The sequence below is a fragment of the Myxine glutinosa genome, chromosome 10 (assembly GCF_964187855.1).
Source record: "Myxine glutinosa chromosome 10, kmMyxGlut1.1, whole genome shotgun sequence".
Classification (NCBI taxonomy): domain Eukaryota; kingdom Metazoa; phylum Chordata; class Myxini; order Myxiniformes; family Myxinidae; genus Myxine; species Myxine glutinosa.
The window spans coordinates 77696631-77712470 of NC_136270.1; the positions used below are offsets into that span (position 1 = coordinate 77696631).

A 15840-nucleotide genomic window follows, 5' to 3' on the forward strand; every position below is an offset into this window, starting at 1 on the left:
AAAATAAAAGCAGTTAGAGCAGGAGATTCCGGGTATCTTTCCATCCTGTGCTGTGACTCGTGCAATGGGTAGGAAGCGCTCTGAAGAGAAGGAGAAGGAAGGCGATGTGGATTTGGGCTCCTTAGAGGTATTGGAGGAAAATTCTGAAAGAGGTAATAGGAAAGGGAGTGACATCAAGGAACCGAAGGAAAAGGTGGCATCTGGACCAAAAGAGGAAATGGAGTGTCCGTCGGAGACATCTGGGAACGAGGTTGAACAAACAGTGCTGGTCCGAAAAAGACTTGTTGAAGAACAACACGGAGATTCGGAGCTCCGGAGTTTGATCGATAAAGCCATTTCAGAGGAAGAGGCTATGAAGATACCTGTTGGTTACTTCATGAAAGGGGAAATACTCGTGAGAAAATGGAGACCACCGGAGGTGCCAGCAAACAATGAGTGGAAAGTTCATCACCAAATTGTGGTGCCACCGCCGTACCGGAAGGAGATGTTGAGTTTGGCGCATGAGACACCTTTGACAGGGCACCTTGGAGTGAACAAGACATGACAGAATTTTGGTACATTTTTTCTGGCCAGGATTGCGACGTGATGTGGCGGAGTTCTGTAAATCTTGCCATTCTTGCAAGCTGGTGGGAAAACCTCATCAGAAAGTCCCATCCGCACCTTTAAAACCAATTCCAGCTTTTGAAGAGCCATTCAGCCGAGTCATTATTGACTGTGTAGGCCCTTTACCTAAAACTAAGGCTGGACATCAGTATTTGCTGACCATCATGTGCGCTTCCACGAGGTTCCCAGAGACAGTGCCTCTTAGAAAAATTACTGCGGCAGTTATTGCGAAGGCCTTGATTAAATTTTTCACTTTGGTTGGCCGACCTTAGGTCATCCAGTCTGATCAGGGTTCCAATTTCATGTCAACGCTTTTTCAGCAAGTGGTACACCTGTTGGGAGTGGAGCAAGTAAGATCGAGTACTTACCATCCCGAGAGCCAAGGGGCCTTGGAAAGGTTTCACCAGACATTGAAGAATATGATCAGAACGTATTCTTTTGAATGTGACAAGGATTGGGATGAACGAATACCCTTATTGTTGTTTGCTACGAGGGAATCTGTTCAGGAGTCATTGGGATTCAGTCCTTTTGAACTTGTGTTTGGACACAGTGCGAGGACCATTGAAATTGTTGAAAGAAGAGTGGCTACAGGAGGAGTCGCAGTCAACATTGGTAGAGTATGTGTCAACAGTTAGGCACAGATTGGCAAAGGCTTGTGAAGTTGCAAGAAACTTGAAAGTGACACAGGATAAAATGAAAGTGAGACATGCCAAGAAATCTCAGATAAGAAATTTCAGTCCTGAGGACCGAGTGTTAGTGTTGCTTCCTGTTCCAGGTCAGCCACTACAGGCTCGATATTTTGGTCCCTATGCAATCGAAAGGAGGGTTGATGAAACAGATTACGTGGTGACAACTCCCGACCGACGGAAAAAGCGGCAGCTGTGTCATGTCAACCGACTGAAGAAATATTATGAGGAAGCCTGTGGAAGAAATGGTTCCTGTCTCACCTGTCGTGCCTAAAGTCGGGGTGCAAGAGAATCCAGAGGTTGACAGCGGCGTGAAGTTTGATAACTTTGATGATCAGGCTTGTGACATGGGCATTGAGGAAGTTAGGAGAGGAGGAATGGTTGATCAGAGTAGTGATGGCAATGTACAAAAGAGCACGCACAGCTGTAAGGACGAAGGACGGGAACAGTGGTGAGTTTGAGGTGAAGGTGGGAGTGCATCAGGGGTCGGTACTAAGTCCACTACTATTTGTAGCTGTGATGGAGGTGCTGGCTCAGAACGTAAAGGAGGGTTTACCGTGGGAGTTGTTGTATGCAGATGACCTGGTGTTGATTGCAGAAAGTATGGATGGACTGAAGGAAAAGATGAACAAGTGGAAGGAATGTATGGAGACAAAAGGTCTGAAGGTGAATATCGGAAAGACGAAGGTGATGGCAAGTGGTAAAGCATGTGGTGAGGTGGAAAGAACTGTGAAGTGGCCATGTGCTGTGTGCAGGAAGAGTGTCGGAGTGAACTCCATTCAATGTACAATGTGCGCTGAGTGGGTTCATCAAAAATAAAGTGGTCTGAGAGGGTCATTAACCAGTGTGGCAGCTACAGTGTGGCTTTCTGCAATAGATGCAGAAAGTGTAAGGTGTGCACAGAGGGAGCTGCAGATGGAGGAAATGTTGAGTTGGATCTTGGAGACAGCGTGAAGCTGGAAGGTGTGAAAACATTTTGCGACCTCGGAGACATGCTGAATGGAGAAGGTGGATCAGACTCGGCAACGGTTGCTAGAGTGAGATGTGCATGGAAGAAGTTTCGGGAACTGAGTGGCGTGCTGATGAGGAGGGGAGTGTCGTTGAAGCTGAAGGGAAAGGTGTATGCTGCATGTGTGAGAAGTGTTGATTTATGGGAGCGAGACATGGGTAATGAACGTAGAGCAGCAACGAAGGCTGGAAAGGGTGGAAATGCGAATGGTTCGGTGGATGTGCGGAGTATCGTTGAGAGAGAGGAAGACAAATGATGAATTGCAAAAGATGATGGGAATAGAGCCTGTGATTGATGCTGTGAAGAGGAACAGGTTGAGATGGTTTGGTCATGTGTTGAGGAAGGATGAAAGTGACTGGTTGAGAAGAGTGATGGAAATGAATGTAGAAGGAAGAAGGACGGGGAACACCGAGAAAGACTTGGCTGAAGATGGTGGTAGAAGAAATGTGGGCAAGGGGGTTAACAAGGATGCAGAAAATAGGGCAAAATGGAGAAGATTGTCATGGGGACCGCAAGGCTAACCCCCGCTCTAGCAGGGAAAATGGCCTTAAAATGCATGTTGTTTGTTGTTGTATCCATACCCATTATATTTTCTTTCCTCATGAATCATCCCCTCTCTCTATATTTGCAGGCTGCTGCATTTTGTTACCTTTTCTTTCTTCTCCCGTTCATTAATACACAAGTTGCATCCATACATTGTCCCTCTGCCTCACAGTCAACGTGCTGCCTTATATCCTCTGTTATCTTGATCTCTCGTGAGCTTGGATTTTGTATATTTATTTATTAATTTAAAACACAAATCAAGATGAATACAGACAGCAGTGGACATTGGTTGCGTACCAGTAGGCTTGATGTAGGCCAACTGGCATTCCACAGCCTGGAAAGGCAGGCTCAGAAAGTCACTCCTGTTGGGCACACAGATGAAAACGCTTATAAGGGCTTTAATAATCTACATGTTCATGGATGGTAAAACGAAAATTGTATTCCTCTTTTTTTTTTCATTTTCCAGAAGAAGCATCCAGATCACAAGGATTTGCCAGAAGTAGCAAAACTTTCATTCCAATAGTTTTTTTTTTGTTTTTTTTTTAAACAAATGTGTGGTAAGCTCAAAAAAATGTGCATCTACAAGTTCCGACAATCACACTACTTTGTGTCGTTGACTGATAAAAATAGGAGCAATACCCCTGACGCTCACCTGGTAGAATAAAGAGTGTATACTACACCGACTAAAAGTATTTTAAACCGTATCACGGTATTTCCAACCAATTTCAATGGTTGCTCGGAGACAGGGCAGTAGTGTATATATATGTTGCTTCTGGGACTCTCATTTTCCCATTGACTTGCATGTTAATTTTCCTCTTAACCTCATTGCCCATTAACACCTCTATTTCTCCCACCCTAATCTTTATGAACCTTTTGTCTATAGTACCTATCCTTAATGTTGTTCATTAGACCACTCAAACACTACAAATATTTGTTTTCCCTTATAGACCTATAATCCTTCTTCTACATATCATCTGGCAGCTTATCTTTGACCCACTCAAACATCGACCCATTCACTTACATGTTAATTTTCCTCACCTCTTTACGAACCTTTTAGCCTTTTGACACCTATCCTTAATGTTGTTCATTAGACCACACAATGATTCCCCCTTGGTCTTATGGTACTCTTACTATCAATGATCCCGAGTAGACCACTCAAACATCGATCCTACAAATATTTGTTTATGCATAGGAAATAATTTAATTCTCTTGCCACTCCCTTCACCATCTAATATATTATTAAAGAAGAGGTTTGAGTTCGATTCTTTTTCAAGATATTTTAACTGAGCTGAGATAAAATGATAAACCTCCCTCAATGTTATTGTCTGAGCGCCTCCAGTGCCGCCCACTTTTTGGTAAGCGCCGCCCACTTTTTACTAAGCTCCGCCCATTTTGGTAAGCTCCGCCCACTTTTGGTATGCCCCACCCACTTTTTACTAAGCCCCACCCACTTTATAAACTCTGCCATTGTATCATTTTCAGTTAAGACATTACATCATTTTCAGGGAATTTCCATCACATCATTTCCAGTTAAGACCTGCCCAGGGAATTTCCACAGGAAATGACACACCCAGCCCTTATAAAAGGCACTGACCACACAGGCTTTTTCAAACACACTTTCTGCTTCACTTGAGAATGGACTACTATGCCGAAATGGAATGGGATAACTTTGCTATTCCTTGGAGTCCTACTACCTGTGTAGAACTCAACCTTCAGATTGATGAACTGGACTCGAACTGCTCTTATCAATGGAGGTAAGTTTGTTTATTTATTTGTTTATTTATTTATTTAATTATTTATTTTTATTTATTTTTTATTTTTTAGATGAGACTCATGGAAGAGTTAACAACGTTTATTTTAATATTCATAGAGCTTGATTTATACAAATAAAAATATTGTATAAATTAATACATTGTTATTTTCTTTCACAGGAAATTGTATCTGAGATACGAAATGAAAATTCTGCTTTTAACACAACTTGGGATGAAGTTATTTTTTTGTTTGAAGACATTTTGAACAACCAAGACCCCCAGAACGAGTTCTACCTTGATGACCCAGCCAAAGAGTTATACCTTGGAGATCCACAAAATCCTGAAAAAGAGTTTTACCATGATGATACTTCTTGTGAGTTATCAAAACAAAACCCACTGAACAAGTTCTACCTTGATGAGCCAGAATACAAGTCATACATTGGAGACCCACAAATTTCTGAAAATTGGGAAAGGGAAGTTCTCCCTGATGGTCCGCAGTTATACTATGTGAGACACATCATAGAAACCCTAAAAAATTGTGAAACGGGAATTCTCCCTGATGGTCCGCAGTTATACTATGTGAGACATCAAAGAAACCCTAAAAAATTGGGCAAGGAGAGTTCTCCCTGATGGTCCGCAGTTATACTATGTGAGACACATCATAGAAACCCTAAAAAATTGGGAAACGGGAATTCTCCCTGATGGTCCGCAGTTATACGATGTGAGACACATCATAGAAACCCTAAAAAATTGGGCAAGGAGAGTTCTCCCTGATGGTCCACAGTTATACTATGTGAGACACATCATAGAAACCCTAAAAAATTGGGAAAGGGAGGTTTTCCCTGATGGTCCGCAGTTATACTATACGAGACTTATCACGGAAACCCCCAATATTTCTGAAAATTGTGGTTCTACCTTGGAGACTTGGAAAGATGGTTATATTTTTGGAGACTTGGAATGGGGGTTTTGTTTTGATGACTCGGAATGTGATACCTATCTTGGAGGCTCAACAGGAATGTGGTTATACCTTGGGAACTTGGAAAGTTGGTTTTATTTTGGAGACTCTACCTGTGGGGTCCATCTTGGAGACTCTTTGGATTCTAAAGCAATGAACAATGTTCTTTGTTTAATGACGCTTGATTTAAGCAATATCAAGAAAGTTCGAGGAAGAAAATGCTGGAAAATTCTTTCTTCCCATTTCTACTTCTTCAAACTTGAAAGCCTTGAAAGACAGAATTGGAAGAAGAGGAAAAAAAAAAAATGAAATACGTATTAAAAAGAAAAAAGAAAAAAAAGATTATGTTAGGGTTTGGGTGGGATTTTGAATGTGAGGGTTAGGGATGGGGTTGGGTTAGGGTTAGGGATGGGGTTGGGTTAGGGATGGGGTTGGGTTAGGGATGGGGTTGGGTTAGGGATGGGGTTGGGTTAGGGATGGGGTTGGGTTAGGGATGGGGTTGGGTTAGGGATGGGGTTGGGTTAGGGATGGGGTTGGGTTAGGGATGGGGTTGGGTTAGGGATGGGGTTGGGTTAGGGATGGGGTTGGGTTAGGGATGGGGTTGGGTTAGGGATGGGGTTGGGTTAGGGATGGGGTTGGGTTAGGGATGGGGTTGGGTTAGGGATGGGGTTGGGTTAGGGATGGGGTTGGGTTAGGGATGGGGTTGGGATGGGTTTGGGATGGGTTTGGGTTAGGGATGGGGTTGGGTTAGGGATGGGGTTGGGTTAGGGATGGGGTTGGGTTAGGGATGGGATTGGGTTAGGGATGGGATTGGGTTAGGGATGGGATTGGGTTAGGGATGGGGTTGGGTTAGGGATGGGGTTGGGTTAGGGTTTGTATATTATTATGACTCACTCACACATACACACACAAAAGTTAAGCCCCAACTAAAAAGTTGTGGGATTCTGTGTTTGGGGTTCACAGATTTAAAAACGTATCCCCATTATACACACACAAAAGTTAAGCCCCAACTGAAAAGTTGTGAGATTCTGTGTTTGGGGTTCAGAGATTTAAAAACGTATCCCCATTAAACACACACAAAAGTTAAGCCCCAACTAAAAAGTTGTGGGATTCTGTGTTTGGGGTTCACAGATTTAAAAACGTATCCCCATTACATTTTATTTATTTATTTATTATTTTCAAGGGTATTATCTGCTTACTTGTGTTTTTTGTAATTCTTGCGAGTAAAATGAACCCAAGATTTCTTCTCCATTTAAATCATATAATTTGTAGGTCCAAGGGACTGTATCCATTACATCAATGATATTAAATAATTCACGAGTCCATTTTTGTGTATAACCTTTCTCAAAATGACTTTTCCATTTGTATATTCTTACAATATCACCAACTTTAAACTTGGGCTTTCTCAAATTAATCTCCTTTTCATATTCTAATTTTGTAAATGTTTCCGATGGTTTTGATTTTGTTGATGAATGAACTATTATTGTAATTATCTACAATATCCTGAATTAAATACACCCATTTTTGAGAACCGAGTTGTGTGAATTTTTTATATAGTCTCTCTTTCAAAGTACGATTAAAACGCTCAATAACAACTGCTTTTCCTTCATTAAAGGTGCTGTATAATTTAATACCCTCCCCCTTAAGAAATTTCATAAATATTTTGTTATAGAACTCTGTTCCCTCATCAGTCCATAACTTCTTTGGTTTCCTTTTATTCCGATCAAATATTAGCTTAAAGGCTGACATTAAAGTATTACCTCTCTTGTATTTCAAAGGAACAACCCAGGCAAATCTACTCCTCAAATCAATAACGGTTAAAGCATACCTGTATCCCTTATCATTATTTAGTTCGATTAAATCAGCGGACCATATGTGGTCGGTGTATTTAGAATAAACCTTCCTTCTTTTAAACTTGGTGATTATAGGTTTGTGTAATTCTTTAGCCAAAAGCTCCTCAGTCTTGATGCCATCATTAGAGCCTAATAGTTTGTTGAGGAATAACCAAGACCAAGTTTCAATTTAGCACATTTTTTTTACAATAAACCTATCAACTTTCTCTCTCAACGTAGGATTTTGTATCAAAGACAAATTATACAACATTTCTCTGTCTGCTTCATGTTTTTCATCCAATGTAGTGGTATTCCCATAAGCAATATCATGCTTCATACACACTTCATCAACCCTATTTATAGGCTTAGACCAAGGTTTGGGATTGTCAGCCTCATCTAATCTTTTATCCAAGTTTGTTCCTGGACCACAGAAAGAATATCCAGGTAGATGTAGTTCCCCAAGAATTCCAGTTGTTGTAAATTTACTTCCTGACAGAAACTTTTGTATGTCTCCTCCACTTTTAGGAGAGATGAATTGGCACTTTTTAGAGCCACACACTTGACATATTCCTTTTTGATAAACTCTATTATTTTTAGCTTTAACATAAGAGATATTTTTAGATTTAGTTTTCTTTTTACATTTGAGACAATAACTCATATTTATTTATCAGAAAAAGTCCGACAGAGTATCAAAACCTTTTTGGTTTTCAACATATACATTTCTATCTTAATTTTTAAAACAAAGATTCCTTAGGAATGCCTTCACTCTCTCCTCCATTTATTTACAAATAAAAACTAACTAAAGTCAATAGCATCATCAACCACATAATCTTTGTCTTCTTCATGTAAATCTCCTCGCTGAACTCATCTCAACCATTTTTAAAATCATTATCTTAGTAAGTCGTTAATTCTTTATTTTCCTCTTCGGTGCGTTGATCGATTTATTTGCTGTAATACACTCAATCTTTTACGAATCTCACTGACTTCCATCTTTTTATATTTTTCCTCCCTCTTTGCTCCCTCTCCTCCTCCTCCTTTTTCTCATTCCTCCCTCTCCCTTTTCTCCTTCTTCCTCCTCCTTTTTCTCCCTTTCCTCCTCCTCCTTTTTCTCCCTTTCCTCCCCTCCTCCTTTTTCTCCCTTTCCTCCTCCTCCTTTTTCTCCCTTTCCTCCTCCTCCTTTTTCTCCCTTTCCTCCTCCTCCTTTTTCTCCCTTTCCTCCTCCTCCTTTTTCTCCCTTTCCTCCTCCTCCTTTTTCTCCCTTTCCTCCTCCTCCTTTTTCTCCCTTTCCTCCTCCTCCTTTTTCTCCCTTTCCTCCTCCTCCTTTTTCTCCCTTTCCTCCTCCTCCTTTTTCTCCCTTTCCTCCTCCTCCTTTTTCTCCCTTTCCTCCTCCTCCTTTTTCTCCCTTTCCTCCTCCTCCTTTTTCTCCCTTTCCTCCTCCTCCTTTTTCTCCCTTTCCTCCTCCTCCTTTTTCTCCCTTTCCTCCTCCTCCTTTTTGTCCCTTTCCTCCTCCTCCTTTTTGTCCCTTTCCTCCTCCTCCTTTTTCTCCCTTTCCTCCTCCTCCTTTTTCTCCCTTTCCTCCTCCTCCTTTTTCTCCCTTTCCTCCTCCTTTTTCTCCCTTTCCTCCTCCTCCTTTTTCTCCCTTTCCTCCTTCTCCTTTTTCTCCCTTTCATCCTTCTCCTTTTTCTCCCTTTCCTCCTTCTCCTTTTTCTCTTTCCTCCTTCTCTTCTTCAACTCCTTCCTCATCCCTTGCTACCCTTGAGCTTGAGCCCCAAAGAATATTATACATATACTCATCTGGATTTTGAGATATTCTTGTGTCTATAATTATTTTTCTCATAATAGGATACCAATAAGATTTGTTGATGATTTCTAAAAGAGTTTTATATTTCATAACTTTGAGAAGTTCATTTTTATTTAATATTTTAAACAAGTCTCTATTTGTGGGTTTAACAATATCAGTATAAGGCCAGTTTTTAATGACAAAATTCCCATGTATATGCTCCACATCATAAGGTATGTAATACCGAGCACCCTTTTCTTGTAGGTATCCTTGAATACAAAAATTATAATTCTCTTGTAGTCTTCTTCCTGCCATTTATGTATCAGAAATATATGTGAGATTAATATTATGACAGGTAATACCACCCCATCTTCCCACTACCAAATCGGTTTGTATTCCTCGGCTTTCTATCCTTATCTCATTACCTTCCTTCTTTGTCATGCTAACCATCGCTATGCTATCATATATTTTTCTTTTCTTAAAATCATGTATTTGTTGTTTACTAATTGTACTTGCACATAAATCCTTATCCTCGCCAAGCGGATAACATTCTTCTTTACGAGACTGATTCAAATCATGTAGGTCTTCCAAGTTTATTGAAAAATACCAATTATACCCTAAATCAGGCATATCATACCCCCATTTATTAATTCGCATATTAACTATATGTCCTTCTTTATAAAATTCAATTGTAAGCAGGTAGTTAAATTCAATGAGGAAAGGTTTGTGTAATTCAGTATAATTCAGTATAAATAAATTTAGGTCAGTATAACCAGGTGTTGTGGTTGTAAATTTTACTTGTTTAACAAAACGCGCTGTTTTCTTTAAAATATATATATTGTGATAAATCACTGAATCCAATTAAGTCATTCGCATCTGTAGGGTTTGGATAATTGATTAATTTACAAGTATTCTTCATATTAATATTTTTACTTGTACTATATTTTTGTCGTTCAGCCTGTGCCTTTGTATAATAATTTGATAAATCAATATCCTGAGAGGATTTTCCAAAGATAGAACCATCTTTTCCAACATGTCATTTATATTAGATTAAAAATGATATCATAAAAATTTTCATTATTGTTGAGTTGAAATAATACATATAAACATAATTGACCACAACATTTAGAATTAATTTCTTGAACTTGAAATGTTTGATAAACACCATTCTGTAAGAATTGTATTACTTCAACAGGTGGTGGCATACCATAACTATCAAAATAATATTTATCCTGACTATTATGAATACAAACCCAATGAGAACCATTCTGTGTCTAAATTCAAAATAATATTCTTTGTATTCTTATTTATATGTATTAATTCATCTCTCATACAAATAACCACATTATCAATTTTTAGTGTTTTACAATACTTAGCTAGTTCTATATTTGACGTTGTATTCTTTCCAAATTGTTTAAACCATTTATCCATTTATTTATGAGAAAGATACAATCCATTACCCCGTTTAGTTAGTTTAACACCCGCTTGAGCGATAGAGGAAAGCATATCTCCAACCAACAATCTAGCTTTATCAGGTAGGGACTTTCAAGTTTTTGAGCAAAATCTACAATTACACCACTTCCACTAATTTGTTTCTCCAACTCCTTATGTCTTTCCAATTCTTTTTGAGCTTTTAGTTGTGCCTTCCTTTCGTTAGCAGTTTTTACTGCTGCTGAAATACCACCAGTCAATGCTCCCGCCGCACTTAAACCAGCAAATAAAGGAATTAGAAACGGGAGAAATCCTCCTCTTGACTCGTCTATTGAATATTTCTTTAACATAGGTTTTGTCATTTTAATTTTAAGTGAACCAGTATCATTGAGTGTTTTTACTTGTGTGTGTGTGAGTAAAACATCAATTCTTACAGCTCCTTTTCTTTGAATTGTATTAACATTAATTATTATTATAATACAAAGCTTTTGATTTTGAATACAAGATGTTAATTTATTAAGATTGATTTGATTAACATATACCCCTACAATTTATTTATGAGAAAAAACCTATGTGATATTAATCATAACACCATTATCTGTATTAATCTGTAATTCTGTTTCCTCCAAAAGCAAACAATAAGCATCAACTTCTTCATTCTCTCCTCTTTCAATGTATAGAGAAGTATCCACTCTATTAGACTTTATAGTTTCCTTTTGAGAACTCAAGTCAATTGTGTAGATTGTATAAAGTTTTTGAAACACAACCATATCCAAAATAGGGTTATTATTACCATTACTTTCACACACCTTTTGGTAAGACTTGTAGGCTTCCGCATAATCATTTTTTTCCCAATCAATTTCCAATCTATCTCGCGGATAAAATGTTCCATCAAGAGAAACCCGAAGTTGTTTCACCTTAGCATTATCACACAGCGCATTATTCTTATTCGTACCGCCCTCCCCATCTGGTTTTTTAAAAAATGAGCCAGAGGTATCGTGGCTTTCCTTGAAGAACACCTAAATTCCAAGTGTAGGTAGTGTGTTCCAGTTTAACGTGTTGACATCTTCTTTTAAGGTATGATACATTTAACGGGGTCTTTGAGTTAAGTCTTTTATTCAACATCTCTTCCGTTTTAAGATTAGGAGTATATTGTTGCGGATATGGGACTTGGCCTCAATATCCGCTTGTAAATACTCCCCTATTTCCCCAATACTCCCCAACTATCCCCAATCCCCCATTCCCTAGTCCCATTGCCTGTAAATAACACTCTGTAGAACCGACCTTCCCCTTTTTCCCCCATTAAATGTCGTGCCCAGGTCCACCGCATCTCACGTAGACAACTTTCGGACATCTTGCTAGTTATTCTTAGTCTATGTCAGTTAAGGACTCGTTTCCATTAATTCTGACTCTTCGTTGCACCAGAATGTGATTCTATGGCACCAGTAGTGAGTTTAGGACCTTCCCATACCTCCTCCCATCTTCTTCCCCAAACAACAACTACAACAACAACTACAACAACAACGGCGCGGCGCGGGGGAGTGTGCGTCCTCACACCGGCTCGGTTAGCCGCCATTGACCATGCGCTCCGACGGGGTTACCACGAAGGGGCTCCTTGTCAGCCCCTCGTCAAGGGCGGAGCCGGTAACCCCCCCGCACGCACCCAATGAGAAGCAACGGGCCGATTCCATCTGGGGCGGAGCTAACGAGCCGAGGGCGTGTCACTCCCCGCCGGATATACGCGGCCACTTACCGGACGTGACGTGAGATGCGCCCCCAGCTTGAGAAGACAAGTCACCACCTCCGAGCGCTGAGTGAGACCTCCCGCATCTTTGGACTGGACCGGGTCGATTTTGCCCCTGAGCCAAGGTGCACCTTGAGCCATCGAAGACCTGCCCCTCCTTGCCATCAATCCCCGTGTGAGTCAGTTTTGTCCCGTTTATCTGTCGTCTGTCGGGGCTAATATAAGAGTGTGTCTAAGTGCCTGCCTTTCTATGCTGTCCCTCTTGTCGTTGTAATCTGACCTTCCGCCCTAATATAACCTCCTCCGGAGGTCTTGAGAACCGTATCCCTGGTGTCGTGTCATTTTAATCCCAGCCGTTGTGTCCTTTTCCTTCATTGATCTAGCGTAGCGCGACTCGGCAACGTTCGAGTATAATCGGGTAACTTGTGCGGACACGGCGGCCATTCCGCTCGGCCCACCATAACATCAAAGTCGTGTCTGTAACAATATTCACTGATATACCAACACAAATCATTAATAACAAATTTATTATTGTCGCCAAAAGCATTTTCAGCCCCAAAAAGCAACCTATTTACATTATCATTCCTTTGTAGTTGAAATCTAATTTTAAGACCATACAAAACTTTATCATAATCACAAAATCCAAATGTACCTTTAAGAGGTACTGCTACGGTAAAACTATTCTCTGCTTTTGTTTCATCATTATACATTGCCTTCCTTTGAATATAACCAGGGTCAGCATTCGTTCCCGTTGACATATCAGGAATAAAACCTTCAACAGCTCCCTTACCCATTCTATCACTAAACGAATATAGTGTAAATTTCATCATTTCAGATGTAGCAGAGACATAATCAACCGCTTCAACCTCTTGTGTTCCAATATACCGGGCGGACACTGTCAAACATTTTCCAGAATAAATCATTTACGAGTGTAGCATTAGTATTATTCGCAGCCTTAGTGAATTTAAATTTACACAGCAAGAAACTATCAGCTATATTCAAGTAAGTTTGTTGATTATTTATTTCAAAACTTTTTGTTCCGTTTGAATTCCAGTCTGTTCCTGTTATAGCATTTACCTGAAAATAGTCTTCCTTTTTAGTGGAGTTTGAAATGATAATATAATCGTATCATCCAAATCATAGATACTATCAATCGCTTCCATACTTGTATTTATATAGCATTAAAATTGTTGAAACCCTGACCCAAGTATTTTAATGATTTTTTGTCGTTCTTGTGAAGATAGTTGAGTTTTACCTTTTTTTATTTCTTTGATTGCTTGTAATTTATGAGACTCCTTTTGAGCATCTTTTATACTCTTTATAGCACCCGCAACGGAGCCCACGGCAGAAGCAGTTGAACCAATTAGGTCTTTATGTTTAAGAATGGTTGAACCAATACCCATTAGAGTATCAATTATCCCATCTCCTTTATTTCTAAATTGATGTCCCACACCCCGTTGTCTCTTTGGTTTATAGTATCTTCTACCAAGAAACATACCTTCACCCTTATAGTATGGTGAAAGGAACATCCCATCCCCTGTAATTACTTTATATTTTCCCAACTCGTGTTTTCTCACAATAACCATTATTTATTTATTGAAAAACTTCACGTAGGTGAATTCTGATGGATATAATTTCTTCATTAAAGGAGATCATACGATTATCTTGATCGGTTATCCTAAAATTTACTCTGTATATGGTTTTTCCTGACAGGTAAATAGACAAGATTTTTTGGTTCCATATTAAATTTATAACCAATCGGGGTTGAGTATGCGCTGAATGAAAATATTGTATTTGTTCTTATTCCATCGTTATAAGCACCATCAATCAAATCACAATGAATTAATACTGAATTTATACCGGAGGATATTTGAATGACTATCACTGTAAAACGTTCCGTTAGTTTCAATCTTTTTTGAAGAGAAACCCAATAGCTCTCTAAACGTTTTTTCAATCGTGAAATCAACTTTATAATTATTTTTAAGTTTAATAGTTGATTTTGAAGTGTGTTTTTGAATATCTATTACAATATTTTTTGGTTCATCACCTTTTTCTTTCATAAGGCGAGAAACTTCAGAAGATATTTGAGAAATCTCGTAAGCTCCGGGTGAAACTGTTATAGTTTTGTACCCACTTCCTGGATTATAACTAAACTTGTTGTTTTTCTCTGTGATATTAAAAAGTGTATTGTAAGTCTCCATTGACAACAAAGAAGCCTCATATGAGGTAAGGGGGTCAAGTTGTAGTGGGTAAGGGAATGATGCTGTGTAATCACTCGTTGTGAAATTAAAACTCAGAATTGTGCTTCTCATCTTATTTAATATCTAATAAAATATCTTTGTATTGACATTTATTAATTATTTTCATATTCATCAACTGATCTAAAATGGCAGATGCTTCATTAAAACAATTGTTGTTTCCAGCCTTCTTACTACCTAACAACAATAATAACCTCTTCACTAATTGTGATGGGTCATTTGGAAGAAAGCTAACACCCGAACCAAGCTTACTTAAAGCATCAATAATATGTTTCTCCTTCTCATTCTTCTTACCTTTACCGGCAACAGAAACTCCATAATCAAGTGAGTTTAGTAAATCAATATATACCCTATCTTCCGCATTTTCCATATCAAGTGGTTCATCAAAATATTTTGAACCGCTGAATCCGGAGTTTGTTAGAAGAAACATTAATCTTGGAGTTAATTCAACATTTGGTTGAGCAGAACTTAACACCAATTTATCATTAAATATCAATAACTTTTCTTTCACAAGATGGAACTGTGCTGGTTCTTCTGTTGGAATGAGACCTGCTCTGGTTTTTGAACCCACCGAATATTCTTTGTTTTGAAGAGCTTCCACAACATAATTAGGTGGTTGATTTACCTCCTCAAGTTTCCAAAATAATCCTTCATCATCATATTCTAATTCTCCAAGTTCTTGCGCCGTCATTTGACTAAAATCTTTGAGCATTTGAAGTTTTTTTGGAGTAAATTCTACTGTGGGAACTGTAGGTGAGTGTTGAGTTTTCAAAAGTGGTTTAAAAAATTTCTCTTGTTTTCTTTCAAAGGCTTCTTCACCAGTTAGTTTCTGTCTCCATTTCTTCTTTATCTCTTCCTGTTGCTTTACAACTTTTGAAACCAACTCTTGATGTTCTTTAAACTTTCTTGCTCCTTCTTCGGTATTCATCTTCTGTATTTATTTATTGAAAAATATCATTTAATGAATTGTAAAGGTCAATGGGAATATTTTCCTTTTCTTTGTCATTATAGTAAATGTGTTGAAATAAATCCTTTTCTTTAAATATTTCATCAAATTCTTTATTGGTATTAATACGAGTTGTTATTTCTTCTTCACTAATACTTGTATCTCTGCTTTTCATACGTTTGCGTTGAGTCTCCTCATTGATATCAAAACCGAATGATAAAATCTTATCTCCATCACCACACAAATGTTTAATAATTTGTCTCATTCCTTCAGGATTAGTTTCTAAAATCCCAACACCATTA

General features: G+C 38.8%; 1 protein-coding gene across 1 annotated transcript in view; it reads right to left on the bottom strand.

Moving 5' to 3' along the window:
• LOC137434074 (tudor and KH domain-containing protein) overlaps nt 1-15840 on the bottom strand; it is a 127331-nt gene that overhangs the window by 33073 nt on the left and 78418 nt on the right. Inside the window, exon 9 of the mRNA XM_078785786.1 lies at nt 3139-3203. Within this exon, the coding sequence (XP_078641912.1) occupies nt 3139-3203 (65 nt within the window). The remainder of the gene's footprint in view (nt 1-3138; nt 3204-15840) is intronic.